The sequence below is a fragment of the Leuresthes tenuis genome, unplaced genomic scaffold, assembly GCF_036924035.1.
Source record: "Leuresthes tenuis unplaced genomic scaffold, fLeuTen1.0.hap1 SCAF_14, whole genome shotgun sequence".
Taxonomy (NCBI): Eukaryota; Metazoa; Chordata; class Actinopteri; order Atheriniformes; family Atherinopsidae; genus Leuresthes; species Leuresthes tenuis.
The window spans coordinates 2555261-2576649 of record NW_027325368.1 but is presented as its reverse complement, the minus strand read 5'-3'; the positions used below and the strand labels follow the sequence as shown (position 1 = coordinate 2576649).

Here is a 21389-nt window from a genome sequence, read left to right as displayed (position 1 = left end):
GTGTTTGAAGGCGGTCCTGACGGAGGTGGGGGATAAAACGTGGGGATAAAAGGTGAAATTTCAGCCTGAATATCTTTAAAGGCTTATGGCCCATGCAGGCAGTCGGAGCCCCGTCCCTGAATCAGCTCCCTCTGTCATCCCTGCAAAGAAAGAGGCATCCATCATCATCCTCAGACCCCCTCCCTCCATCTCACCTCATGCACACACATTTTATAAAAGCAGAGCAGATTCCCAGAGACACAAACAGCACAAAACCTCAGAGGAGGCACGTCTGGAGGCCCAGATGTTGCAGAAACAGAACATCCAGCCGGCTGCAGTCATTAGCATGCCTGTCCTTCATGCTGCAGAGTTTGTATGCCGTCCATGTCTGCAGGAGATTCTCTGCTCAGTGCCTCGCTCTCCTTGTTTTTCTCTCTGTGCATTTAAATCATCTGTATTGGCATCGATAACTCGACTCGATATGGCTTGAATGAGACAGGAGAAGCTCCTGAGGTGACTTCACTGCATCAGAGATGCTTATTTGGTACATTTATAAAGGCTGAGGCGTAATTTGGAATATCATTATCACATGTTTCCATCTAAAACTCAATTATAAATTACAGAGAAATACTCATTATGTGTAAAAGGCACCATTTAAGGCACATATGTCAAAGTCCGGTCCTGGAGGGCCGCTGTCCTGCAGGTTTTAGACGTTTCCCTGCTTCAACACACCTGATTCAGATGAAAAGGATCTCTTCGAAAGATTGTTAAGTTCTGCACAAACCTGCTAATGATGCATTGATCTGATTCAGGTGTGTTGAAGCAGTGAAATGTCTAAAACCTGCAGGACGGCGGCCCTCGAGGACCGGAGTTTGACATCCCTGCTTTAAAGGCACCGATTATCAGTAGTTGAATGTAAAAAATAGGCTTAAAAAGGAGGAGCCCACCTGTGCAGCTGCCCATCATTGAGCTTACAGGACAATGGTTGCCTCCACCGTTTTATTGATTCCCAAACAGATCAGAAGGGCTGATCTCCATCAGAAAGGCTGATCTCCTTCACTGTCACCCTTAAGTCGTATTTAAGTGACAAAAGACCAACCTCTGAAATGAACTTTCGCCTAAAGAACAGAGAATTCCCGCTGGACTGGATGAATATCACCACTCGGTTGTAATTAGCTCCCCTGGAGAGATGGATCCCCTCCAGTTTGGGCTCAAATAGATGCATGAAACGCTGTAGAAATAGAACAGAACAACTGTAATTAAATCTAGAAAAGCAAAAGCATTTCATTTTTTCATTTGAGTTATGCTTTAGTCTGATTAAGTTGATCCGATCCCCATTAAAGTCTTCATAAAATCAGATTTAACAGTTTATTTTTATTTATAAAGCACCAAATCTCAAACATACAGGTTCAATTCAAGCCAATTAGAGTCCAATTCATTCTAATACAGTCATGATCCAGTTAAATCAAATGAATTGAATCCGTTTCATGTCATAAATACTCATAAGCAGCGCTTATTAGTAAGCCAGAAGTCAGTCGTGTTCCTAAATGCCACCGAGTTCTGAATGAGGTGGAGCTGCTGTGGAGTAATGGGAGGAGCCTGATCAGGCTGATGGAGCTGACCAATCACAGCAGCCTGCTCTGTTTTAAGGTGGCTTCTGTTTTATACCCCAACCCGATCTATTATGGGTTATTTAGAGGTTTTAGTTTCTGTTTCCTCACTAGATGAAAACATGCAGCATATTAAATCGATTTAATTCTGAGTATTTGCACTTCTTATTGTTTAAAGATGGAGGCTGAATAACGCAGGTCTTACTTTGACTCATTTTAACCTTGAGTACAGGCGCAGTGCCTCTGAATAGGACCCCTCTGCTACCTTTTCTCTGCAGGGACCTTAATGCTTAGGAGCTCAGTTTGATCCCCTTTATCCGCTGCCCCTCCAGTCTGGGAGCAGGGAAGCGAGGGTTTGCATCATCTGAAGCGGCGACCGCGCTCAGCGAAGCAAAGAGGCACATTTTCCACGCTTTTACAGTGCAGAGAACTGCATCTCTTTGTGACGATTACCCAACTTAAAGCGTCACATGTCAGTGATTAGATTTAGATTCGAAGGCCTGACCGTGTCGTGCTTTATCCAGATGTTTATCCTGACATTTTTCTGTATCTAAACCTGACCACTGGGGTCAGGAGATGGGGTCTCCCACATGCCCAAAGCAATAAACTCTACAAAAAGCACCAGAAGGACACCCTATGATGCATATAATATATAATATAATATCATAACCCTGTCATACAGATGTTAATTTAGCAGAAACTGAGTGCAGGTGAGACGCTTCATATCAAAGATAAAATATGAACGAATGCAGACAGAGTATTTGTACCTTTGACCCCATAAGGATGCAGTTCTACTGGTTTAAACTGAATAAAAAGGAGGAGTTGATGAGCTCATTTCTGTTCAGATTTCTCATGCATCTGTGCATCATTTCACGCTCCAGCCCCTCACAGGAAACAATGCCCTGCCCTCAGCAGACAGCACCATTTGATGCTGTCGAGCGGCAGCCGAGCCTCATGAAAGAGGTAAATGTGAAGAAGTCGAGGCTCGCTGCGAGCTTTGAAACATCAAGCGCACTGTTGGGTTGAAACGGTATCTAAATGTAGCACAAAATGGGTGAAAATCAACCTAAAAATGAACGTTACGGTGTGGGTGTTGAGAGGAAATTGAGTCTTTCTTCCCTGAAAAGAAGGCAGCAGCTGGTTTAATATGAGGGCTGTTGGGATCCGTGTGGCAGGACTGCAGCATCCTGCTGGTTCTGTTGCATGTTTATTGTATGTTTGTGAGGACCAGCAAGGTCCAAACCGCCTGTTTCTGACTGGCAGTTTAATATTTTAGTTGTTTTTGACAGTGTGTGTGATCTGCATTTTATCTTCAGTTTTTGCTCTAAATTTTTAATGCTTTTTGCTCGGTGCTGGTCAGACTTGCAGAGACCCCCCCCCCCCCCCCCCCCGTACTGTAGGGATGTTCATGTCTACAGGAGCTCAGTGTGGACTTTAAACTGGGTTTGGGCTCCAAATTTCCCTGCTGAACCGGACATGACTGGACAAAGACTTTTATTGAGTGCAGTAATGTAGTCAGAGAAATATGGAAGTTCAGCACTTGTGCATAAGCTGTGGAAACAAATTAAAGCCTGAACCCTCTGAGACAAGCTTTCTGTCATTTCTTTAAGGAGTCTTCAGGAATAGTTCTCCAGGCTTCTTGAAGGACACCCCAAAGCTCTTCTTTGGATGTGGGCTGCCTTTTGTTCCGTTCTCTGTCAGATGATCCCACACTGCTTCAATAATGTTGAGGTCCGGGCTCTGGGGAGGATTCATCCCTCCATAAGACCTGTTGCCACTGATTTTCAGTCCACTTCTTGTGTCATTTGGCACAGCTCAGCCTTTTCTCCCTGTTTCCCTTCCTTAAGAACGGCTTCTTGACAGCCACCCTTCCATGGAGACCATTTCTGATGAGGCTTGGGCCGACAGTAGATGGATCAGCTGAAGGTCCAGATGCATCTCTCAGGTCCTGTCAGGTCACAGCTGGATTTTTTCCTCTTTCTTAAGGACATCACTTTCAGATCCTGTTCATCTGCTGGAGATAGTTTTTTAGGCCTGACACTTCTTCTTTTGTCCTCCACTTGTCCAGTTTCCTCAAATGTTTTAAGGACACACTGCACACCATGCTGAGATATGCCAAGTTTTCAGCTAATAGCTCTTTGGGAATCACCTTGTTGCTGCAGAAATCCTATTTTCTGTCTGTCAAACTGTGTTTTCTTTGCTGTTTTTCATAGATGCAGCTAAAGAAATGGGAACAAATGATGTGTCTTTGTGACAAAGTGCCTAAAGATCCAGTTTAAAATGGCTTCTTTGCTAAGTTGTCTGTTCTGTGTCGACACAACACTGGTTCATCCCTTGAGTTAGGAGCCTTTTTTCTGCCTGAATGCTTCATAGGTCAGAGTTAAATGGCTGAACAAAGAAAAAAGTTACAAGAACTGGAGTGAAAATGAGTGAAAAAGCAGAAAATGTCCAAAGAAAAGCTTCAAAGGACTTTCAGAAAACCTGGAGAACTGTTGCTTTACTTTTTAAGATTACAATAAAGTCTGGCTGCTTGGAAGCAAAATATAATGAGCTGAGGGGAGCTGAGTCTTAGTCTTAGTTAGACTGTTTCTGGCACAGAAAATTCAGCTATATGTCCACAAAACTGGCATTTAAGCTGCTTCCAGCGTTCAAGTTCAACTGCCGCTTTTAACCTTTTAATGGGAACTTACACCTCAGTTTTACGTATTCAGGATGAAAACTTTGACACAGAGCTCCACCTTCACGGCTCTCAGCACCTTTTAGAGGTGCAGTTTTAAGAAAAAGCACATTTTCTAACACTGTCTGACTTCCAAGTGAACAGATGTGGTGATACTTGACTGCATGCATCTGCACAGTTGCTTCTGATTTCAGGAGTCCGCTTTAAAAGATGGTTTAAAGCAGGATATGTGTGGGTTTGGGGGGACTAACCGGGCCTTCCTTCTCCTGTTTATCCCCCCAGAGAACCACTCTGCCCCTCCAGATGTCACCGGCTACACCAACAACGCCCCCAACCCCACCGCCACTGACGGGATCCAGGTGGAGAGAGCGCCGGGAGCCAGCAATGCCGCCCAGAGGCAGACGCCAAAGTACGGCAACGCCGAGCTGATGGAGACCGGAGACGGTGAGTCGGGACTCGAGCTTTAAGACCTGCTGTGAGGTTCACTTTATTCAGCTTTTATGCAGCTTCTAAAAGTCCAACGAATCGGATAAAAGTTGAAAGATCCGTCTTTGAAGCTTTAAACAAGTTTAAAACATCTTTCTAACCCTCAAACTTCCTAGTTAAATGTGAAACATGATGTCTGTCCTCTGGGATTCAGCCACTAACTGAAGATGCTAACAGGTGGATCCCTGAAACGCCTGGAAGCTGCAGCCTCGGAGACGTTGAAGCTCACAGCCTCACAGATCAGCTGCCAGAGTTTATGGGATGTTTGGCTGATGCTATCTGCATCATAAGCCTTCTCATTGTGTCCCCCACTGTGGGGCCTCTTTGATTTTAAAGATGAGCTTCAGTTAAACTAATTTCTACCATGAAATGTTTGTCTGGAGCCTCTGATTCTGTCACTTTAAATCATTTCCTCTGGTTTTACAGCAGTAATATGTAATATAAAACATGTGTAGTTCATTAAAGGCGAGCTTTTTTATTTCCAGAAGATGAAGGAGACGGTGAGAAATGCTTTAAGATGAGTTTTGCTCCTGATCATTTGAACTTTAGCACGGAGACGTTTGCATGAAGCAAAGCTTCGTCTGTTGGCTTCTGCTGCTGCAGCAGAGATTTATTTCAAATGCAAAGTCTTCTTTATATTTTGCTTTCAAGCTTTCAGACTTTCTTGGACTTCGTGTGCAGATGTTCCAGTTAGAATAATCCAGATGTGCTGAAATAAACAACAACAACGGGACCTAACTTTGCAGTATTTCCTTCGTGATAAAAGCAAGAGCGATGAGTCCAAACTCAAGTCCCTGATGTTAGCTACAAAGAGCTTAATGGAACGGCTCCATCTACTTGAATGCTCTTGCAAAGGCTTCTGTCCCAACTGGGTCCCTCCGTTGGTCCCAGGATTGTCGTCTAGCAGCTCCTACACCACGCCTAAGACAATCCAAACTCTGTTCATGTGTCGTCCCACGATGGTGGAATGAGCTACCGAGCGCTACCAGAACAGGGGCGTCCCTGTCTATCTTCAAGAAGCTCCTGAAAACCCAGCTCTAAGAGAGCATCTCCTATCCCAGCACTTACCTTGTACTTCCCTACCCCCTCTATCTCTGCACTTTATCTTTCTGCTCTTCCTTCTATGCCTGCACCCTATCTCTACTCTGTCCCCTCTGACAGAGTCGGACTCCTGGGTTCCTTCTATGGAGCTTATTGTTAGCTTTTTATAAAGCTGTTATATCTTCATTTGTAAGTCGCTTTGGATAAAAGCGTCTGATAAATACAGAAATATAAACTCTATGCTTGACCGAATAGTTCATAACACATTGTTCTGCAGTTATTTCAGTTTTACTCTGACTTTAAGGTCAATATTGAGAATCCTGGCCCCCAAAAGAAAATCCTCGGTGCAAGTAGGACCCGAAAATTAGCCAAAATTCTACAAGAAAAGGTCACATTTTGTCTAAAAATGGATTTGTCAACCAACATTTCACAATGATGTGGTTGATGATGCGCCTTTGTGACAACATCTGCACTTAAATGAACCAAATAACAGCTAAAACGTGAATAATAAAGTCTTTCTGCACTTCCTTCTATGCCTGCACCCTATCTCTACTCTGTCCCCTCTGACAGAGTCGGACTCCTGGGTTCCTTCTATGTAGCTTATTGTTAGCTTTTTATATATTTATGTATTTAGCAGACGCTTTTATCCAAAGCGACTTACAGGTGGGCAGGTAGGGTAAAGGGGGTCTTGCCTAAGGACCCCTACTGGAGTCATGCAGGGGATTTGAACCCAGATCTCCAACATGGAAGGTGGGAATCTATAAACATAAACATAAAAGTTACTCCAAGGTTCCTGATGGAAGATTTAGCCAAAGTGGACCCAGAGTTTCCATCAACTTAGACTCAAAACTGTCGGAGGCTCCGTTTCCTCTCCACTGATTTGGGGAAACCAACCGGTTGTTAATGGAGCCTGAGCACCTGTGCAGAATCTGCAGGGCTTAGAAAAGCTTTACATCTGATTATCATCTGCAGAGCAGTGACAGGATATGTCCTCAAAAGTGTGCTGAGGAGACGAAGCGTTGTACAATAACGGGAAGAGCGGGAGCAGAGGACAAAGATGCTGGAGGGAAAACGTGGTGGAGAAGGAGTAACAGTAGAACTAACACCTTTGGATCGTCTCTGCGCTTTGAAACCAGCTGTTTAAACGAAGCAGCCCCCACATCTCAAACTGAAACTTTAAAAGAGAAGCCGGTGAACGAGTCTTCATCCAGAGCAGAAAGACCAAGAGATCAGCATCATTCTAAGGGATAACCATCACCTCGCTGGGCCACATCATCCAATCAGGGGGCTTCTCATGTACCATGTACCCAGCTCTATCTGTCAGATGCCCACAGACTGCCTCTCTGAAGGAAAGCTCTGACTAAACCTCTCAAAAACCGAACTGCTCGTCTCCCCAGCCAAACCAACCGTACACCGCAGCATCCAATCAGAGGGCTTCTCATGCCACTGCTGTGCTGACGGTACCCAGCTCTATCTCTGCCTCTCTGAAAGAAAGCTCCAACTAAACCTCTCCCCAGCCAAACCAACCGTACACTGCAGCATCCAATCAGAGGGCTTCTCATGCCACGGCTGTGCTGACAGTACCCAGCTCTATCTCTGCCTCTCTGAAAGAAAGCTCCAACTAAACCTCTCCCCAGCCAAACCAACCGTACACCGCAGCATCCAAACTGAGTCTCGGTAGCTGGAAGCCTGGATATCTTTGTGTTAAAGTGCGTTCAGATGAAAAACAACTGGACTCAACGTGAAGAATGTTGAGTTTTTGTCACCTTGCTGAACAACAGCTCAAAGAGTCCAAAACGATGCTCACCAGCAGTGGACCGAAGCTCTTTGGCTCAGGCTGGAGCTCAAACCAAGCATCTACTTTATCCTGCTTTCCACCCCTCACAGCTCAGCACTCTGTGACCACCCTGTTTCACCTGAAAATAAGAGCAACTTCAGCCCACCTCTCATCTCTTTCGCCTTCTTTCCAGTGAAGCTACACTTGATTGCCCACCTTAGAGCAATTAGATGCCTTAAAGATCTCACCGTTCTGTTTGTATTTAGCAGGTGAGACGGTGGGCTGTGCACCTGTGAGTTTAGCCCGGAGGAGGACTGGCATTAAAAGCTGTTTCTGCTCTGCAGGAGTTCCAGTCAGCAGCAGAGTTTCAGCCAAAATCCAGCAGCTCGTCAACACTCTGAAGAGGCCCAAACGCCCGCCGTTAAGAGAGTTCTTTGTGGATGACTTCGAGGAGCTGCTGGAGGGTAAAGAATCGACTTTACTCTGCTTTTTGTGTTGTTTAACTGCCTTTTTTCCAGTGGTGTGCACTTCTGGTGGTAAATATCTCCGGCTCAGACATCTTTTCTGGTACCGAACCTCATTCCCTTTTGTCTGCTGTGACAAGGCAGAGAGCGACTGATCAATATTTCCTTCTGTGTTCGGTTTCAAAAGCTCCAGATCCAGAAGATAATTCATAATTTAAGCATGAATCCCAAATGTTGGACAGACTGGGTTTGGCTCAGTGTGGCTTAGTGATTCTTCCTCTTGCACACATTACAATTTGGTTTAAAAAATACTATATTTTTAACTTATAGTTTTATCTTCCGTACAGGAATAATTCCTGAAGAGGATTTAATCAGTTTTAGACTGATTTTCCTTCTTTAATGTAAATTCCAGTTATTCTCAGCTCAGAATCATGTTGTTCATGGTCGCCCAGACGAGACAAACCATCACTGGCTCTAAAAAACGGCGTTTAGGTTAGGTGAGAGCTTCTTTTACAATCTGTAGCTTATTAGCTGTCAGCAAACGCTAAATTCTGCTCTTTTAAAAGCATCAATAGATGCATTTCAACTGTATAAACTAATATGGAGGGTCAAAAGTGGCATAATTCGCCTTTATTTTCACAGGATTTACAATAAAATGATGCTTCTTATTCTCTAATATGCTCAGAAACGCCACTTCTTATAGCTTTCCAGGTGAAAAAAATGTTAAAAAGCTCATTCTATTGTCACAAAAAGAAATCACTAAACTAATTAAGCGTTATTGTGGATCCTGTGAATAAAGGCATGAGTTAGAGCTGATTTCTGATTGGTCGAATCCTTGTAGCATGTTATTTCAGCCGCTCATTCTCCTAAATACCTCCTATGATTCCTCTGCACAGTAAAAGTAGCTTATTTAGGGTGTTTTAGGGTCACTTCTGTGCTTTTTTACGCAGAAAACATTCATTCTGTTGTTCTTTCACATTTAAATGGCTCTTTTCACATGAGGAAAATTAAATAACAGCACTTTTTCCCTCTGTGAGAAGAAATCTCTGCTTTTTGATTCAATTTAAAAACCAACAAATCGCATCAACAGCATTCATATTAAAGGCCTCTTTGACCACAGCAAAAAGAAGAGTTCCTGAGTCTGTTTCTCAGTCATTTCAGATTATTCCTTCTTTTAAATAGCAGTAGGCTTTTATTGTCTCTGCGGTTAATTCACATTTTGTTCTCGGTTATCTTGAACAATGAGACCGACTTGAACCATTTCTCTCAAAGCTGCTTTTGAAGATTAAAAATGTTGGTCTGAGCTTTTTAAATTCCTTGATTTGCACCAATTGTATTCGGTAAAAGCTTATTGTTCGTTAATGTTGTTAGTCTCTGTTCATTCTGACTCATTAAACCTGGCTGCAGCTCTCAGCTCCAAGGCCACGGTCTCCCACTGAAGACAGAAAGCTTTAAAAGCAGCTCACAGCAACAGAACTGGAGGATGCTTTCAAGGACTTCAGTCTCAGCATTAATAGTTATCATTTATCAGCCAGATTTATGCAAAATGTGGTTTAGAACAAAGACATGGTGGAAATCTGTGTTGGGTTTGAGCAGCTTTTGCCTTAAAGTAAACTACCACAGCTATGCAGATGACACACAGATGTATATAACCATGTCACCAGGAGACAGAGGGCCTGTACAGGCCCTTGGAAAATGCATTGAGGAGATTAATGACTGGATGTGTCACAGCTTCCTCCAGCTAAACAAAAACAAAACTGAGGTAATTGTCTTTGGAGCCAAAGATAAACGATTGAAAGTCACCACAGAGCTTCAATCTATAAACCTAAAAACTACCAACCAGGCCAGAAATCTGGGTGTAGTGATGGACTCAGACCTAAATTTGGACAAACACATTAAGGCAATAACAAAGTCAGCCGACTATCACCTTAAGAATATATCAAGGCTAAAAGATCTGAAGTCTCAGCAGGACCTGGAAGAACTGGTCCATGCATTCATCTTTAGTCGGTTTGATTATTGTAAAAGCATCTTTAAAAAGTCAGTCAGACACCTGCAGCTCATCCAGAACTCAGCTGCTCGAGTCCTCACTGAGACCAAAGAAGTGGAGCAGCTCAGTCCAGCTGTGAGGTCTTTCCACCGGCTGCCGGTCCATCAGAGGATAGACTTTAAAGTTCTGATGCTGGTCCATCAGAGGATAGACTTTAAGGTTCTGCTGCTGGTCCATCAGAGGATAGACTTTAAAGTTCTGCTGCCGGTCCATCAGAGGATAGACTTTAAAGTTCTGCTGCTGGTCCATCAGAGGATAGACTTTAAAGTTCTGATGCCGGTCCATCAGAGGATAGACTTTAAGGTTCTGCTGCTGGTCCATCAGAGGATAGACTTTAAAGTTCTGATGCCGGTCCATCAGAGGATAGACTTTAAAGTTCTGATGCCGGTCCATCAGAGGATAGACTTTAAGGTTCTGCTGCTGGTCCATCAGAGGATAGACTTTAAGGTTCTGCTGCTGGTCCATCAGAGGATAGGCTTTAAAGTTCTGATGCCGGTCCATCAGAGGATAGACTTTAAGGTTCTGATGCCGGTCCATCAGAGGATAGACTTTAAAGTTCTGCTGCCGGTCCATCAGAGGATAGACTTTAAAGTTCTGATGCCGGTCCATCAGAGGATAGACTTTAAAGTTCTGATGCCGGTCCATCAGAGGATAGACTTTAAAGTTCTGCTGCCGGTCCATCAGAGGATAGACTTTAAAGTTCTGATGCCGGTCCATCAGAGGATAGACTTTAAAGTTCTGCTGCCGGTCCATCAGAGGATAGACTTTAAAGTTCTGATGCTGGTCCATCAGAGGATAGACTTTAAAGTTCTGATGCTGGTCTATAAAGCTCTGAATGGTCCAAAATACATCAGAGACCTCCTGACCCACTATGAACCTCCCAGACCCCTCAGGTCATCTGGATCCGGTTCTTTATCAGTTCCCAGAGTCAGAACCAGACCTGGAGAAGCTGCATTCAGCTTCTATGCTCCACATGTCTGGAACAAACTCCCAGAAAGCCTCAGATCAGCTGAAACTCTCAGTATTTAAGTCCAGGTTGAAGAAACATCTATTTTCAGCTGCATTTGAATAAGCTTGAGTTTCAAAACGGAATCATATTTTAACTCCTGATTTTATCTTTCATATATATAATTTTTTCTGATTTTATCTGTTGTTCTTATTTCCTTCTTTTGTTTAAATTTTAAATCCTGCTTTTTATTTCTTCTGTTTTAATGTCTCTGTAAAGCACTTTGAATCACCTTGTCGTTGAATTGTGCTATAAAATAAACTCGCCTTGCCTTAAAGCTGCTCACAGGTCAGGTCCAGATGTTGTTGGTCTGCTGCAGAATCAATGAGGGACTGAACTTTCCAGACAGTTATGCACAATTCACACGTTTCTCTTCTCTCTAAATGTCTTTTTAAAAGCTTATCAGCAGCGGTGGAGCTCTACGGCACAGAGAAATGACGGATTGGAGTCTTTTGCTTCCAGTGGAACAGATTCGAAACAGTTCGACCGTCTCACTCCCCTTTCTGTTCCCTGCAGTCCAGCAGCCGGACCCCAATCAGCCCAAGGCTGAGGGCGCCCAGATGGTCGCCATGCGGGGCGAGCAGCTGGGCGTGGTGACCAACGGGCCTCCGTCTCTGGAGGCTGCCCTGCAGAGGTGGGGCACCATCTCTCCAAAGGCCCCCTGCCTGACCACCATGGACACCAACGGCAAGCCGCTCTACGTGCTCACCTACGGTAAGAAGAGTTCCTGGGAGCTGCTGGAACTGCACATGTTTGTAGTTCCTTTATATAAAAAGTATCTTTAGTGACTCCACTCTATCCTACATGCAGAAATGTGCTGAAAACGCTTCTGATATATGCATGAAAGCGTGTTTGTCTCTACATTTCTACACATATGGTGGCTTTCCCAAGCTGATTAACCGAAGCACCAAACAATGTTTAGCACCCGCTGTGTGAACATAATTCAGCTAATGACAGCCAGGCAGAGCGCTAAGCACATTAGCAACGTGTGAAAGAGATGCTTTAAAGGGCCAGAGCCCACTTTTCTGCCAGAGTTTGGCTCTTCAGCTTCACCTTCTTGTGCAAATGTGGTTACTTCTGGCTCAAAATGACCAAAAGGTTGAACTTAAAGCTTCAAAATGGCCGTTCACAAACCAGTGGGTGATGTCAGGATGGGGGGGGGGGGTCCACTTCTTATCTTGCAGCGCTGGCCTTGCTGCTGGCTTCTCTGTGTCTGCTGCTAAGCCTGAAAATCCAAACTACAGAGTCTCAGGCCAGAGCTGGCTGTCAGTTTCTTTCCAAGCTCTGAGTTTGCCGCTTGCTTAGGCTGCTTTAGGTCTCCCTCTGACTGCTCAGCTCACACACTTCCAGGGGTGACCTTTAGTGTTTGGCTCAGGGAGGTCGGCAGCAGCAGAACTGGCTAGTTCTGGCTCATCCTAAGGGTGCTCCGGGGGGTTTTAGGGTCACTGCGTTGTCCTCTGAAGGCCAGGAAGTGCTGTTGTTATGGGGGCTGTGTGCATTAAAGTGCTTGTAGAATACAAAGTAAACATTGACTGCAGCGTATCAGTTTGGAATCGCTTCATATTAGCTGATAGCAAACATCTGGCCGGCAGCACTGCCTCTCTGACAGCTTCCACACTCATTCGGTTAGGTGTAAACACCCGGGTCCAGAGTTAAATCTGCACCCAAACTGGAACAGCTTCCTTTGTCCTGCAGTGGAGGCTTCAGATTTATTCATGTAGCAAACAGCTGCTTCAGGTCCGGAGGGTGTAAAGAAAGAGATTTAGCTGCCGTGAACAGAGCTGCTTCCCTCTGGTCTGCATGAATTTAGAGCCAGTCCTACCTGCTGAGCGGCAGGGAGAATAAAGCGATGCTGAGAGGCTCATTGCACCTCATGTAAAGCAAATACCAGAAACTGCAGCAAGCTTCACTGTTTACTGCCGAAGCAAAAGATGCATAAATGATCAAATCTGAGAATCTAACTGAAGTTTCATCTGCTCGTTTGAGCTGTTTGTCCATAACTTGTATGAATTATTTGTCAGATTAAATGAAGGTAAATTTCAGTTTGCCTGAACAGTTTTAACTGTGCAGAAAAAGAGGAATAAAATGACACCATTTCATCCTGTTACCTGGATGCTGTTTATCTTCTAACTGAAAATATGCTGCTGTTATTCTGGGGAGCCTCCCTACCCGAGTTTTCCCCCCCGAGGTTGAGCTAAACTTGACCTTCTCTGCAGCAACAACTGCTTAAAGCTGGACTTCAGAATCTGGCAGATATTTTGCTCATTGGCCCCCCCTACAGGTGTGGGGTGTAACGCCTCCCTGTGGGCCCTGCACATGCACAGCCATCCAATTTGTTGTCATGTTAAGGAGCCCACAGAGATAAAGGTTGCAGGGCTGGAAGTCTAAGTTGTGAACTGCTGTATCTCAGCTCCTGGAGCTCCAGGGCAGTTCCAGGACCAGAAATGTGCACAGCAAAGGTCAGCCTCCTCACAAGTTACTGGAACATCCATAGCTCAGTGAACCCTGCCCTGCCCTGTTTGCTCATGTAAGAATTTACAGAAAAACTCTGCATGCTTTACACAGTGTGCACAGGAAATTATGATAATGATGAATGGTTTTAGGAGAGAAACACATTGTAGAACCTTCACTATGTTCAAAAGATGCTGCATGATGATCTTAATAGATCTGAGCACACTTAGAGACGGGGCTATTTAGTGGGTGCGTTAGATCTGCCCACAGTCACTGAATTTAATCCCAAAGAAGCGATCAGTTGACTCTCGATGTCTCGTGTTTTAACAAACCTTAAAATGATCCATGGAAACCAGATGCATGTAAATTAGCAGCCAAAGAAACATCTGTGTGGTCTCTATCACTGCAGGGAACAGGTAGGGAGTTCTAGTGCATGTGCAACCATCCACAGCTCAGGTTTCCAAAGGAAAAGCGTAACAAGGAAAGAAAGAAGTGGTGAAAATCAGCAAAAATGGACCAAAAAAGGAGGGAATGAAAAGTGCTGCATAAAGAAAAGTAGAAAGGCTTCATTTAGATATGCTGATCACCTTAAAACTGATGATCTCTGCTTGAAAAGATGCAAATTCAGAGGTGGCAGCGCCATGTTTCACTGTTGAAATATTACTTCTCCTGCAGGTAGATTAGTTCAGAAATGTGATATTTCCATTTTAAAATGTCTTGGAGGAGCAACTGAAGATATCGAACGATTGAGAGGTGTTTAAAGAATGCAGCTGCTCCAGATCTCTGCCTGTATCAGTGGTGCTTTAGCACATCTGTGCACATCTGCGCCACACAGCCGTTCACTCACAGCCTGAGACTCGGAGGAGTAACCCGAGCAGGCAGCAGGTTTATCGCAGTGTGGGTGACTGAACAGTGGAGTGTGTGAGGAGTGAGTTCGATGCTGATGATGAGGAGATGCGAGCGCTCACCAGACTGTGAAATGTCTCCAGCCAGCGCTCGGGAGGCGGCCGCCGGGGACAGAAATATGGTGAGATTTTGCGTGTGATGTGCCGTGCTGAATCTAAATCTCAGCCTTCCTCTGCCTCCTCTGCTTTTTATCTCACTCCTGTCGTGTCTTCCCTTTGATGTTGGCCCACAAAGACAAACTGAGTGTTTTGTTTCTTCCTCTCGAGCCGCCCTGAAGGAAAGAGAAATTCACGATACTGAAATCCCCCGCTGTCCTAAAACCCAACTCGGGCCTCTCCACGCTGCACTGAGGATGACCCGCAGCAGCCAGGAGGGCTGATGGAAAGCTTCGATCCTCAGTAAGCGGCACGGCTGATGCTGAGGCTGGTATCAGTGAGAAGGTTCTGCTCAGGATGCAGAGGACAACTTCTTCACTTCCGGGAGTGTTTGTGCTGCACTTTTTCATGTCTTTCCTTGATTTTGTGTCCTTCTGCTTTCGTTTGGAGTGATTCTATAGACTATAAACCTCTGCATGTGTCACCGGGACATCGAGTCTTCTCTCATAAAACTCCTGAACTCTTTGCTTTGCTGGAGCGATTGAACAGTAAATCAACAGTTTTGCCTGTAGCTCAGCTCTCTGACAGTCTGACATCTCCTCATGAGAAGACCCCCGGCATACTGAGACTTTCCCATTACTATACAGAGCAGAACATTTTGAAATCTGGGGAGATCTCAGTGTATGAAGGCCAAGGACAGAAGCCACTGTTGCTGCCGTGATCAATGCAGCCACATGGGTATAAAAGCAGCTTCCACCAAAGGTTCAGCCTCTCCAACAAGGATGGGTCGTGGCTCACCGCTTTGGGCCAAACTCCATCAGAGAATCATCAATAAGTTCAGGAAATATTCCTCAGAGTCAGACTGTAAAGAACTTTGGTCTTTCAGCATCTACAGAGCAGAATATTGGGAACAGATTCAGGGAGTCTGGGGAAGTCTCAGTGTGGAAAGTTGCTGTGAAACTCACCCACGGCTGCTCAGATGTGTGTTTTATTACTTTGGTTTCAAACTTTAATTTGCTTTAAACGCCAACAACGAGATAAAAACCCTCAGAAACACAGTTAAAACAGTTAAAACAGTAAAAAACAATCAAAAACAGCCCCAGAGTCAGACACAGCAGCGAGAAAAGTGTCACAGGAAGTGAAGAAGAAGAGAAGGAAGACAACAGGAAGTGAAGAAGAAGAGAAGGAAGACAACAGGAAGTGAAGAAGAAGAGAAGGAAGACAACGGGAAGTGAAGAAGAAGAGAAGGAAGACAGCAGGAAGTGAAGAAGAAGAGAAGGAAGACAACAGGAAGTGAAGAAGAAGAGAAGGAAGACAACGGGAAGTGAAGAAGAAGAGAAGGAAGACAACAGGAAGTGAAGAAGAAGAGAAGGAAGACAACAGGAAGTGAAGAAGAAGAGAAGGAAGACAACAGGAAGTGAAGAAGAAGAGAAGGAAGACAACAGGAAGTGAAGAAGAAGAGAAGGAAGACAGCAGGAAGTGAAGAAGAGAAGGAAGACAACAGGAAGTGAAGAAGAAGAGAAGGAAGACAGCAGGAAGTGAAGAAGAAGAGAAGGAAGACAACAGGAAGTGAAGAAGAAGAGAAGGAAGACAGCAGGAAGTGAAGAAGAGAAGGAAGACAACAGGAAGTGAAGAAGAAGAGAAGGAAGACAGCAGGAAGTGAAGAAGAGAAGGAAGACAACAGGAAGTGAAGAAGAAGAGAAGGAAGACAGCAGGAAGTGAAGAAGAAGAGAAGGAAGACAACAGGAAGTGAAGAAGAAGAGAAGGAAGACAACAGGAAGTGAAGTAGAAGAGAAGGAAGACAAGAATAAACATCAGATGCTGGAGAGATCAGAGGAAAAGACAGAAGCAGAGAGAAAGAATTCTTTCTTCTAACATAAGCTCGAACCTTATTGGTGGAGCCTCAGTTAGCTCCAGTTTGATATAATTTCACTCAGAAATCTAGTTTTCAGCCTTTCAAAATGTTCTTTCCAATCTCACACTGACACATATCGAATGAGAGAAAAACATTTTATCCTCCTGTTTTGTCTTTTCTGAGCAGGTTTAAGCTGCTTCACTGACCAATTTCTATGTATTTGGAAAATCAAAAGAAATCTAGTTTAATGCAGCAAAACACTCTAAAAGCTGCTGTAGAGTCAAAGAAAGACAGAAAGTTTATAGAATCTACAGCAACAGCTTCTGGAGCTTCTCCAACCAGCAGGTTACCTGCAAAAAACTAAATATGTCATTAGTTTATCAGTTTGAACCTTTATTTAACAGACACAAGACCAAAAAAATGACCAAAATGTTCAGTTTCTTTACTGATAAACTTCTTTCTGTTTAGAAAATCACTCAGTAAAAGCTGTTCTGGAGCCAAATAAAGACAGAAAGTTTATATAATCTACAGCAACAGCTTCTGGAGCTTCTCCAAGCAGCAGGTTACCTGCTGACAGGTGAGGGTGTCAGGATTGGGTATAAAAGCAGCTTCCACCAAAGGTTCAGCCTCTCCAACAAGGATGGGTCGTGGCTCACCGCTTTGGGCCAAACTCCATCAGAGAATCATCAATAAGTTCAGGAAATATTCCTCAGAGTCAGACTGGAAAGAACTTTGGTCTTTCAGCATCTACAGAGCAGGATATTGGGAACAGATTCAGGGAGTCTGGGGAAGTCTCAGTGTGGAAAGGCCAAGGACAGAAAGCCCTGCTGGATGAGCTCGGAGCCCTCAGGCAGCACTGCAGGAGAAACCGTCAGGCCACCATGATCCATACAGCCACATGGGCTCAGGAGGAGCTGGGAAAAGCATTTCCACTCAACACAGTCCACGGCTGCATCCAGAAATGTGAGCTGAAGCTGCATCACACCAGGAGGAAGCCATATATCAGCTCTGAGCAGAACCACGGCCCAGTTCTCTGGACTCCAGCTCATCTCAGAGGGACAGAAAGACAGTGGACACGTGTTCTGTGGGCAGATGAGTCCACGTTTCAGCTGCTTCTGCTGAGAAAGAGCATCCAGCTGTTCTCAGAGGAAGGTTTAAAGCAGCGTCTGTGATGGTCTGGGGCTGCAGCAGAGTCCAGGGCATGGAGGGCTTCATCTGGGTGAAGGTACCACTGATGCACAGCTGGATGTTGGAGTTCTGGAGAGACAGATGCTGCCATCAAGGTGACTTCTGTGGTTATTTCAGCAGGACGATGCCAGACCTCATTCTGCAGGACTTCCAGCAGCTTCAGACACACAGAGTGTGTGAGCTCGGCTGCCTGCCTGCAGCCCACATCTGTCTCCTGCTGCAGATGTTGGAGCATCATGAAGAGGAGAACCAGACAACCAGGGACTGCTGAGCAGCTCGTCATTTATCTGGACACAGATTAATCTGCAGCCAGCAGGTTCCTGAAGCTGCCTCCCTGCCTCCATTTAACTGAGCAGCTTGTCTCTGGTTCAGTAAGAATTTAACATGAAGCTGAACATTTAAACCTTTTTACAGACCTGAATGTGTAGAATAAAATCACCTGAAGACTCCAGCAGTCAGCAGGTCGCTGGACAACACTCATGTGTCCCGGTTAATCATTTAGACTCAAACAGAGGCCACATTTATTTAAAAAATCCTCCCATTTCTCCTCTAACAGTCTGTTTGCCTCCTGGGATCCCACAGCTCTCATTTTCTTCAATGCGTCAGTTCTCACAAACACAAGAAGGGAAAAAACACCTCATTTTGCATGGAAAACAATAAGGAATCCACGCCGGATCGCTCATGCATAATATCTGCGTCTGCCAGTCTGAGTTAGGGGAAGCAGAAGAAGGGAGGAAATTGATTCTTTTGTTCTGAGCTCCAGCAGTAATGAACAGAGCTGATTCTGGCTGCCAGCAGAACGAAGCTGATCGCAAAGATTTGACGATATTTATTGACTTCATATGTTCGGGGAGGTTTTTGAAGGGATTTTGACACATTTTCTGTATTTTTAGATCTGCTTCTCTTTGAAAAGAGGTGAAGGGTTGGTTTCTGCAATAATAGTGCAATAATAAGCCCTGCGATCATTAAACATCTGTGTAATTACTCGCTGGTGTGGCCTCTGACTCGGCAGTTTTGCTCTACATGGATTTGATTAGACCAGCGGGATGAGGCCTGCTGCATGTTGCAGAATATGAGCCATAGTTTCCAAACGGTCCACTCTGAGGCGAAACATATGAAAGGGTGTCCTGTCAGTCCAGATGACCCATGATGTCAGCACAGATAGCTCTTTCGTGTGTTTATTGGGCTCAAAATGAGTTTTGCAACATTCCAGCTCTTCATTTCTGCAGCGCATGTTTTATAGATTAGAAACTGGAGCCCGTCTTAACGGTTTCCGCCCTGCAGAGAGCGTGTGGTGACGGTCTTCTCTGTTTGCAGGTAAACTGTGGTCCAGAAGTGTGAAGGTGGCCTACAACCTGCTGCACAAACTGGGAACCAAGCAAGAGCCGCTCGTCAGGCCTGGAGACCGGGTGAGTGGAAAGAACCAGGAGGAAACACTCAGAGCTGGTATTTATCCATCTGTGTTCGGCTGGAGAGACCGAGTCTGCTTCCCCTCTAACCTTGAGCTGTTTTCTGCTCCTTTAAGCATGTCAGTGGGCAGAAAACGCTGCACATCTGCAGATATTCAGCCAGGAATACACACGAGATGAACTGAAGCTTTGACTCACTGCTCTGAACCAGTTTACAGTGTTTTGGATGCACACGAATTTGATTGGTTAACCACAAAACAATGGTTTCCCGCTCAGTGGGGGCCTCTGTGAAACCACAACAAGGACCGGCAGCTTCGGGCGCCGTTTGTTGGCAGTTTCAGGTTGAAACGCCACCTGTTTCCACACGTTGCACCGCGGGCGGCTGCAGAAAGCCTAACCCTAACCCTGCTGCTTTCTGCAGCCCTCCTTTTCAGTCACGGTTACCAGCCATGAAACGTAACCATCTATCACTTTCTGTCCTTATCCATGTGTTTTGTCACCTCCTGCTGCATATTAAACTAACCCCGGATGTTTTAAACGGCTCTAACCGGGACAAAGGATGGATCAAACTCGGGCTTTCTTGGATGGACATTACATTCTCATCTAAATCTAAAAGTCTTTTTATTGAGGTTATGTTTCCTGTTTTTGCTGTTGAAGGAAACACTTTTTTTCTCTAAATCCAGGCTCAGCTGTAGGATTTGATTTATCTTTATCTTGTTTTTCTCTCATTTTGAAGTGTTTAAATTGTTAGTTTGATGTATTCTTAGTGTTCAGAGCTTTGATCAGCACCCGCTGTTCTTAAAGTGCTTTTTAAATAAAGTTGGCTTGGTTCGTGTATTAAACACTCAGTTAACATGATGTTAAACTGAAAATTCAGAATAAAAAAAGAGTCAAATTGTCTGAGACACGCCACCAAGAGAAGGAGAGAGTCAAAGGAAGACAGTCCAGACTCTGTTCATGTGTCGGTCCACGATGGGATGAGCTTTCAAAGGGTAGCAGAACCTGTCTGTCTTCAGGAAACTGTCGAAGAACCAGCTGTTCAGACAGCATCTCCTCCCCTGGACGCCTGCACTCTGTCTCTGACAGAGCCTGACTGCTGCTTTCCTTCTACCTAGCTTATTGTTAGCTTATTGTTAGCTTATTGTTAGCTTATTGTTAGCTTATTGTTAGCTGTAGCGTTATAGCCTCATTTGTAAGTCACTTGGATAGATTTTTTCATTGGAAGCCCAAGAACAAGCTGGAGAAATCGTTTATTAAATAAAGTATTTATTAGTGGTCAAATCTAAAGTATATTGCAGCGCTGGACTCGGAGTGCCAGAGATCCTGCAGGAAATCCGTCAGGCTGAGCCCCGTTATCCGGAAACATTTCATATTTATATTCAGCTTTATCTCACAGAGGTTGTTTTCACACTTGTCAGAGTATAATTGGCCAGTTTTTAGTGGCCTGATCAGGCCAGCTGCTGTCCTCGTTGTGTTCTTTGGATGTGAGAAACTGTTTTAGGCTCGGATCTAATGTACCAGACCTATCTGCTCCAATAGAGATGTTCTGTCTGACCCAGTTGTTTATTTCATCCTAAGGTCTTGGATCATTTAAGATCATCTATGGTGCAGTATGAGCAGAGTGGAAAAGTACCAGCTAGGAACAGAGGTTATTTAGTAAAATACAGAATATGAATACATAATGTCTGAGAACAAAGCCAATTATAACAGAAGCTGAATGCATGAACATCCGCTTTGCTGGCAGGGAGCAGCGGGAGCGTGCACGTGTGCACGTGTGCACGGTGTCGCTGTGCACAGAGCATTGTTGGAGTTGTTGCTCTCAGCCTGGACGGTGCTTTTGGGACAGATGTTGAGCACTGATGTCATCAGCTGTGAGACATACTTTTTATAGGATGACATCATTGTTTCCACCTTGTTTTGGGTCAGTTTGCTGCTTCACTCGGTGTTTGTTTGGCAGGTTCTTACATGGCAGCTGATGTGTGGAAACAGCTCTTTATTCTGACCGTTATCGCAGATTTCTTCACTTCACAGGTGAAGGTTTCAAAGGAAAAGGTTTTGCTTTTACAACCATTGATAATTAGCGTTAATCACAACCTAGAAACAGCCGAACTTACAAACCTCAGACCTCGCTGCAGCTGGGTCGGATTTGAAAGCAACAATCCCTTCACTGACATCACTTCTCAGGACTTTGAGCTCCATCCAAAAACCCTTTGCAGCCCTCCACACGGCCTCTCTTCAGAACCTAAAACATGCACACATGCTTCGTCCTTCTGACTGTCTTTTTAATGATCACATCACTCTCTGGACGCTCCACATGCCTCCTCACATAAAAAGATGATCACACTGAAATGGAAAAAGCTTCAGCATCAGCCCCTCAGTGTCTCTGCTGCCGCTTTCA

At 44.7% G+C, this 21389-nt stretch overlaps 2 protein-coding genes across 5 annotated transcripts in view; both read left to right on the top strand.

The window, feature by feature from the left end:
* The window catches only part of larp4b (La ribonucleoprotein 4B), a 347997-nt gene that overhangs the window by 204625 nt on the left and 121983 nt on the right, over positions 1–21389 (top strand). The gene's annotated exons all lie outside the window — the stretch shown is intronic.
* dip2ca (disco-interacting protein 2 homolog Ca) overlaps positions 1–21389 on the top strand; it is a 237009-nt gene that overhangs the window by 152058 nt on the left and 63562 nt on the right. For all 4 annotated transcript variants that reach the window (XM_072363342.1, XM_072363340.1, XM_072363341.1 and 1 more), the window contains exons 6-9: positions 4549–4710; positions 7915–8034; positions 11604–11801; positions 18900–18991. In XM_072363342.1, coding sequence (XP_072219443.1) covers positions 4549–4710; positions 7915–8034; positions 11604–11801; positions 18900–18991 — 572 coding nt within the window. The remainder of the gene's footprint in view (positions 1–4548; positions 4711–7914; positions 8035–11603; positions 11802–18899; positions 18992–21389) is intronic.